This window comes from Brassica oleracea, chromosome C3 (assembly GCF_000695525.1).
Source record: "Brassica oleracea var. oleracea cultivar TO1000 chromosome C3, BOL, whole genome shotgun sequence".
NCBI classification, from domain to species: Eukaryota; Viridiplantae; Streptophyta; class Magnoliopsida; order Brassicales; family Brassicaceae; genus Brassica; species Brassica oleracea.
Genome location: NC_027750.1, coordinates 10,416,493 through 10,424,473, shown reverse-complemented (window position 1 = coordinate 10,424,473; position 7,981 = coordinate 10,416,493). Strand labels below are relative to the sequence as shown.

General features: G+C 40.8%; 2 protein-coding genes across 4 annotated transcripts; one reads left to right on the top strand and one right to left on the bottom strand.

Moving 5' to 3' along the window:
* Window positions 1–4,741, top strand: LOC106335911 (RNA polymerase II degradation factor 1-like). 2 transcript variants are annotated; one of them, XM_013774590.1, is made up of 11 exons: window positions 181–388; window positions 640–708; window positions 797–840; window positions 1,088–1,205; window positions 1,305–1,419; window positions 1,807–2,339; window positions 2,650–2,884; window positions 2,976–3,261; window positions 3,418–3,576; window positions 3,730–4,200; window positions 4,269–4,741. In XM_013774590.1, exons 2-11 carry the CDS (start codon window positions 681–683, stop codon window positions 4,533–4,535), a joined length of 2,256 nt encoding a protein of 751 aa, XP_013630044.1. In that variant the 5' UTR covers window positions 181–388; window positions 640–680; the 3' UTR covers window positions 4,536–4,741. The 2 variants fall into 2 exon arrangements, with proteins under 2 accessions (XP_013630043.1, XP_013630044.1); XM_013774589.1 differs by lacking the exon at window positions 640–708 and having other exon boundaries at window positions 1–388.
* A 407-nt stretch (window positions 4,742–5,148) lies between these two features.
* Window positions 5,149–7,937, bottom strand: LOC106336302 (protein transport protein Sec61 subunit alpha-like). Of its 2 annotated transcripts, none has more exons than XM_013775091.1 (7): window positions 7,813–7,937; window positions 7,060–7,438; window positions 6,621–6,848; window positions 6,172–6,526; window positions 5,959–6,083; window positions 5,729–5,864; window positions 5,149–5,635 (listed from the first exon to the last, which is right to left on the bottom strand). In XM_013775091.1, exons 2-7 carry the CDS (start codon window positions 7,401–7,403, stop codon window positions 5,396–5,398), a joined length of 1,428 nt encoding a protein of 475 aa, XP_013630545.1. In that variant the 5' UTR covers window positions 7,404–7,438; window positions 7,813–7,937; the 3' UTR covers window positions 5,149–5,395. The 2 variants fall into 2 exon arrangements, with proteins under 2 accessions (XP_013630545.1, XP_013630546.1); XM_013775092.1 differs by lacking the exon at window positions 7,813–7,937 and adding an exon at window positions 7,718–7,742.
* Between the last annotated feature and the right edge of the window lie 44 nt (window positions 7,938–7,981).

Sequence of the window (7,981 nt, the reverse complement as noted above, 5' to 3'; positions counted from 1 at the left end):
CGAGTCGAGTAAAACAAAACAAAAATAAAATAAAAAAAAACCGTACGAGGAGAGAGAGAGAGAGAGAGGGTTTCCTTTGGTCAGAGGGTAGAAACTTGCTCTCGCTGGTTAAACCTTCTCTCTTTCGCTTCTTCATTTCGCGACGTTGTTTTGTTCAGATCTGATTACGAGCGAGAGAGAGAGAGAGAGAGAGAGAGAGAGCTTACGACGGAGAAGATGAGCGGCAAGAAAAGCTATAACGGGGTTTCAGATATCCCGTCAGGGTCGAGGAAGATGGTACAGAGTTTGAAAGAGATTGTGAACTGCTGCCCTGAGGCAGAGATCTACGCCGTGCTCAAAGACTGTAACATGGATCCTAACGAAGCCGTCAATCGCCTCCTCTCCCAAGGTTCCTCCCTTCTTCTCTTCTTAATCCTTTTCTCTCATTTCAGGAAGTGAATGCGTAGATGATTACGCTTTACACCTATTCTATGAAGATGCTGTCACTGAGAGTTTGTATTGATTAGGGGTTCTAGATTGTGTATTCAAAAGTTTCGACTTTTCAGCATTTTAACCTTCTCGTTGAGCAGCTCATATACCATTTTGTCTTCAATAGACTTTGTGTACCCCTTTGGAGCTCTGATACTGATTCTTGATTAGGTATTCAAAGATTTTGACTTTTCAGCATTTGGCCAGCTCATATGCCATTTTGCATTCAGCAAACTTTGTGTACGCTTTGTACTATGTGCTTACTTTTAGATGTAGCTAATATCTGATCATGATAGTTGATACTGATTCATGTTCTTTCAATATCCAGATCCTTTTCATGAGGTTAAGAGCAAAAAAGAAAAGAAGAAAGAGGTAAGATTTTATATTTTTCTATGGTTGTGTTTCAATCAGATACTTAGTGAACCAACCAGCACCTTTGTTTTCAAGTGTAATGCTCAAACCATGTGGTTGATGTTTATCTCACTGATTTTTTTTTGAAAAAGTGACTTCAGACACCTGTATTTATTTACTGTTCTCATATGCTACTTGGTCTTGGATGTTGTTTTTGTTTCATTTTGTTGTACTGTTGGAAAGTTTATATAGTTTGCTTGCTGTTCAGAATAGGGATATACCGGATTCTCGGCCACGAGGCTATAGCAACACTTACAACCGTGGGAGTAGAGGTGGTTCTGATCGTTATGCTGGAAGAAGTGGAGCTACCTCTTTCGGCTCTAGTGGTATGTACATTTCTTTTTGGATTTAGATACTCGATAGGAAAACTTTCATAACTTGAATCCCCTGAATCCTTCTTCACATTTTTTTAAATATTTTTTCAGAGTCGGGAAGGCTTCAAGGAAAAACTACAAACAAGAGAGAGAGCGAGAAGCAGACTTATGCAGGTTCTTTTTCTTCTACGTCTGGAGTATCCAGCCACCGTCAGATACCACACAGGTTCGCCCACTTCATCTTTCTTGTATGAAAAAACAAAACCTTCTCTAAGGGTAGGGAACCATGACATGTCGCAAATGAAGAACATATGATCTTTTCATATGCTATTAAACCAAGAGAAGGAAACACCATATGAATGTCACACAAAAATGACATTCAGTGTAGTCCATTAGCTGATCTTCCACGGCTCTATTGTATTTTTATACTGTCATGTGTTCTCTTTCTTTTAAACAATGACTCTAATTATGATTAGTGACTACTTTGCTTCTATTTTATTTTCTTTCGAATTACTTTTGTCTGCTGTGCATCTGCATCTTCGAGAATTATACTTTTTGTTCATCTCTACATTTGAGTCGCAGGTCGCTAATGTATACTGTACATGTTTTGCAGTGATTCCGTTGCTGTGGACAGTAAAACGCCAACTGTTAGCTCGGGTATATCATCATCACAGCCTGTTTCTGTACAGCAAACTCCATGGTTTGGAGCTGCGGGTCAGATGTCTATGGCTGACATTGTGAAAATGGGGGGTAGACCCCATAGCAAGAAAACCAACTCTCAGAAAAATCACGAGCATGAAAGTGCTGCAAATCAACATGTACCTGTAAAAGATCAATGGCCTTCGATTGAGAAGCCAATGGCTCCTGGCACTGCTTCTGTATCAGTGGCACCAACTGAGTCAGAGACATGCAGCGGTCCAGCAGATTATCAGTCCAGTAGAGGAGATCATCAACTGAAGGGCCAATGGGAAGATACACAGTTAGCAGATAATGGTCCCTTTGGAAATCATGGAAGAGATCAGGTGCAGGCTGACACTGTCGCTGATGGAGTTGTTCCAGAAGATGAATCTGGAGTGTCATCTGAGTTTGATGATAATACATACAGACACGAAACAACTCAGAACCATCCTGTTGAGCACCAGAAAGGTATGAATAAGTGTTTCCAACAGCATGTCTAGATAAGACCTTGGTTCGACACTGTTTTGATCATAGTGGCACATAATTTGTCAGATGCTTGATTGAATGTTATTTGTAATGAAAGGTCACACCTCATTGATGCTGCTATTATGCCATGAATAACCATGTGTCTCTGTAACTTGATCATATTAGTTAGTGTGGGGAACGAGAACATCTTGTCTAGTCTTTTGGTTTCAAATTTGAAATTCAGGTAGACTAATTAGGCTTCTCCTGTATTTGGTTTATGCTAAACCTTTTCAGCGTGTATATTCTGATACAGATCAAGATAATGTTTCGTCTGTTGCTGCCAACCTTCAAGAATTAAGCATAGAGAACCATGATAAACACTCCTCCCATGATGAGGATAGACCTGCTGTCTTAATTCCAGATCATCTGCTAGTCTATACAGAAGAATGCTCACAATTAAGCTTTGGAAGCTTCGGATCAAGACCTTTGAACAATAATTTAGAAGAGGCATCTGATATAGCTCCACAGATTGAACATTCTGATGCTAGGCATGCCCTTATTACTGATTTTCCTTTTCTAATTAGTTTCTGCCCTCTTTTCCTTTGTATTAACCATTAATTTTGATCGTCTTGTGAACAGAAATACCGAGTTCTATGGAGATGAACATTTAGGAAGCATGTCCAATGGAAACAGGGTCCATGCGTCTACTGCAGAAAATTACAATGATTCTTCAGAATCTCAGGGGGAGGATTTGTTGCCAGAAAATCCTGAAACCGTTCATCAGGAGAACCAGTACACCGTTGCTCAATCCGATCAAGAGTATGCATATGAAAACGCCAAGCAGCAGATGAATACTGCGTTTGATGCTTCACAGACGAGCATGCATAATCAGATGCAGAATCTTACCTCTTTAACAAATGTGATGGTAAGCTACATATATTATGACCAAGTTCCCAAAGGTTTCTCAGCTTATGGTTGTGGATTATAGCTTTTAAGAGAACGTCCTTTTATATTTTAAAGATGGTTTTGTATGATACTAATCATATCCTTATAAAATCTTGGTTGACATCATTGGTTTCAGCAAGGGTATTCAAACTCTGTTCCAAACACTCTATTGGGACAGAATGCACAAAGTGCGAGGGAGCTTGAGCTTCAGTACACGACTTTCCCAGGGGCACAGTCCATGCCATCAAGAAGCAACGATTCCTCACAAGGTGGCCAAAGCATTTCTATGCCAGAGGTGATCCCCTTGTCTGTAGACTGAAACGCTTCTTTTAATCAAATAGCATATCTCTGTCTTTCATGTTGCAATGTATTAGTAGTAGAACAATGAATGGTTAGTCCATCAAACTGTTTGATTTAAAGTGTTTTGGTTATATTTTCTTACACGTAGGCGCTCAGAGATGGTGGTGGTATTCAAACAACGCAGCCAAGCCAGCAGAACTTACCCGGTGCCAATATTGCTACTCAACAGCTACCAATGCATCCATACTCTCAGCATACTGTGCCTCTAACTCACTTTGCCAACATGATGAGTTATCCTTTGATGCCTCAGAGCTACCCATACATGCCATTTGCTGGTAATAGCCCATACCACCCGTCACTGGCCGCTTTGCTTCCGCAGTACAAAAACAACGTCTCAGCCAGTAATTTGCCTCAGTCAGTAACTTCTGCCCCTATCTCCTCCGCGTATGGGTTTGGGAATTCAAACAATGTTGGACCCGGAAACTTCCCTCTTAACCAACAACAACAACAACAACAGGCAGCTCCTACTGGGGCAACACTCAGTTATGAAGACATCATGAGTCTACAATACAAACAGAACAACCATCTATTGTCACTTCAGCAGCAACAACAACAGCAGGTATTTCTCATCTCGACACTTGCATGTAAAGATCTTTGTTTTTACCTGATTTTTTTTTTTAATCTCAGAATGATAACTCGCCTCTATGGGTTCATGGACCTGGTTCTCAAACAATGTCTGGTGTCCAGAGCAATGCGTACTACAGCCTTCAAGCACAACAGCAAGCTCAGCAAGAAGCGCAACAGCAATATGGATCGCTTGGCTACCCAAACTACTATCAGTCACAGACCGGAATGTCAATGGAGCACCAACAGCAAAACCCAAGGGAGGGTGGCTCGCAAGGCCAACCTTCAAAGCAAACTCAGCAGCAGCACCTCTGGCAAAACTCTTACTAGGTAGTTTCAGCCTCATGGGTTTTGTGTACTTGTCACGTAGCCGTGGCTATAAAGCTGATAGCCAGTTATATAGGTTATCGGTTATTTGAGTTGTTGGGTAGGGAGAGTGAAAGAGAAAAGAACGGATCCTCACCATGTCACTGTGAGTGTATTTGTCATCTTCTTTCTGTATACTTTGAAAACAAGCAAACTCAAATTTTGATCAATGCAACTAAAGAACCAAAGAAAAAAAAGGCAAAGGCTTATAGGCTTTATAGCTTTGTCTTTGTGTTCCAACTTGTATAGTATCTTCGGTTTTTGTTCAACAGTTTTCATTTTTATGCTTTTGAATTCTCACTGGCTTTCCTTATACGGGTCAAGAGTCTGCTTGGGAAACTCATGGTCGCGCTTATATTCTTTGGCTACTTAACAATTATCATTATCGTTAGCATTAACCAACATAAATGCTTCATATATATATATATAGTGTTAACTTAAAACTGTAGGTTCAGGTTCCGTGACTTTGAAATAAGATCACCCATGACATTATTGAAGACATCTTCATGATTTTCCAGATTTGCCACAAGGGATACACTTCTTTTAATTCAAAAATGTAAAACTGTTTATTCGATCATGTTTGAAACTCCTAGAAACATACATTAGAAAAGTGTCTATCAGGTATTCAACTTTTTAAAGTAACATAAAAACATAAAATTATATTAAAAAGAGAGACTACAAGTGAAAGTTTTGTTTAAACAACAAAAAAAGTCTACCCCAAATGCTATCCTCAAACGGTCTGTTCCAACCATTTGAGGCTGGCACAGAAGCTAAAGTGCCTTCTCTGTTTTAACTCTCCCTTTGCTAAGCAAAGCTAGGCTAACTTAGAACCCGAAGAAGCCGAGTTCACTTGCCTTTTCCTTCTCAAAGGTCTCGAAATATTGATATATGATTGTGACCGCCAAGAGAATTCCAGTCCCCGACCCAATGGCTCCCATGAAATCAGCCAGAACGGTCAGTGCACCAATACACACTCCTCCGAAAGCTGCTGCTGTTGGGATATACCTGTTCAGCTCCTTCTGTAAGTTTGACTCTCTGTGTCCAGGCATCACCATTTGTTGTTCCTGTCACGCATGGAGTTTTTCAATATCAAATACCCAACACACCATGTATGATGTACTCGGTTTATGTATTGCGAGCTGTTTTGATTTTAATACCTTGAGCTGCTTAGCTACGTCCCTAGCAGAAGATCCAGAGACTTCAATCCATGTCTTTGAGAAAAGAGCACAAGCAGTGAGCATGAAAACAATGTAGAACAGAGCATGGAACGGGTGAGCTGCCATGTCCGAGAAGCTGCAACCATATAGTAAAATTTATTCATTGAACCGATTGATGCATATAACAATTTGATGGATTAAAATGGATATTGGAAGATAATTTGCATTACCTTGCTGGAGCTGTGATGAGGTAAGCCAGACCACTAACTGGAATAGATTGCCCACTGTACTCAGATTCTTTCCATTGTCCCAATAGGTTTACAAAGAAATTTCCACTGAACTTCCTGTAGAGAAGCTGTTGATCCACGCATTCCATGTTAGCATTATGTTACTGTGTAGCCAGTTCACTGTACGTACCAATGAAGGGGAAAGAATGTATGTACCTGAGAGATGAAGTAAAGATTTGAGACGAGAGCAGATTGGAGAATGATGGGCATGTTAGAGGTGTAGAACAACTTGATTGGGTAAGAACCCTGTTGCCCACGGGCATTCTTTGATCTCACAGGCAGAACCACACGGAAACCTTGGAAGTAGATCACAATCAGGAATATCAAGACGGTGGCGAGCAAGTTGGTAACATTTGGAAGGTTTTGCCGGTAGAACGCTTGGCGGAGAGCTGCAACCTTGTTGGACTTGGTTATCAGCATATGGAACAATGCAATAACAGCACCTTCAAACTCAGCTCCACGACCGGTGTTGATGGTCGTTGGGCTAAATGCCTTCCAGATAATGCTCTCACTGCGTGTCATCAATTTCAAGTGTCTAAGAATCCCATTTACCAAAAATGATCTTGTGATAGGGATTCAAAAAGGAAAGGAAGAGCTCGTCGTACCAGATGTTGGTGGCAATGAAAAGGGAGATTCCTGAGCCAAGACCATATCCCTTCTGAAGAAGCTCGTCAAGGCAGATAACAATGATTCCGGCAAAGAAAAGCTGGAGGATGATGAGAATGGCATTTCCAACACCAAGCTGTCCAACGGGACCATACATTCCAGAAAGAACATATGCAACAGCCTCACCGATGGCAATCAGAATACCAAGAAGCTTCTGAGCACCATTCCTACAAAGTAAGTCCAAAAACAGAATAAGAACTCCCACGAGCACAGCTCTACGGTTTACTGAAAACAGTTCATTCAAGTACATATTTGGTAAGAACTACAAATATCAAGACATGATCAAATCAAGCAGGACACAAACACAGTTCAACTCTAGATTGTAATGCTGATAGTTCATTCTAGGCACTGTAAAGCAAAAACAGCAACGTTACTTACAAGAGGGCACGGTCCTCACGGACATTGTTGTCAACCTCAATAATCTTAGAACCTGCCAAGAGCTGCATCACGAGCCCAGACGTGACGATAGGAGTAATACCGAGCTCCATCACAGTCCCACGGTTGGAAGCAAGAATGACACGCATCCAATAGAAAGGATCGGCACCCGTCGTTGAATGAATACCATAGAGAGGAAGCTGACTGCAGACAAGAAAGATGAAGAGAGAGATGACAGTGTAGATAACCTTCTCTCTGAAAGGCACCTTCCTGTCAGCACTCTGCACCTCAGGCAGAAAGGCCAAGAACGGCCTCACCAAATGCAAAACTCTAAATCCTCCTCCCATTGATGTAGTACCAAATCAACCTGATCCAAGTTCACCTGCATTCAATCAGAAATTACAACATCAGATCTATCGATCCAAAGTTGTAAGCTTTACATGCCAACAAACACAACCCACAAAATTAACGAATCTAGCTCGTCAGCATTACACATTAATCAATGAATCTGAACAAAGATGCAAACTTTACTTATCTCAAGTGGTTGATCTAAACACCAGATCTATTGATCCATATATAAAATTCGATAAATAGAAGATGCGAAACAGATCTAAGAAACGCTAGATCAACAATCAACACAGATCTGATCAATGCCACCCACCCAATTTGTACCACAAGCAAGAAAATGTTGAGGGGAAACAATCAGAGATCCGAAATGTTTATAAGGAATGTAGAGAGAAGGAGAAGAGCGATCACCTCCGAGACCGACGGCTTTGATAATTTTAGCCTTACACACGGCGGAGAAAGAAAGAAAGAGCGTTTAGTGTTGTTGATGGTCAACGAAGACGAAGGTCTTCCTCTTATACTTAATTTCTTTTTCTTTTTTGAATTTATTGATTAATGCTAAATCGTGAGAAAAATATGC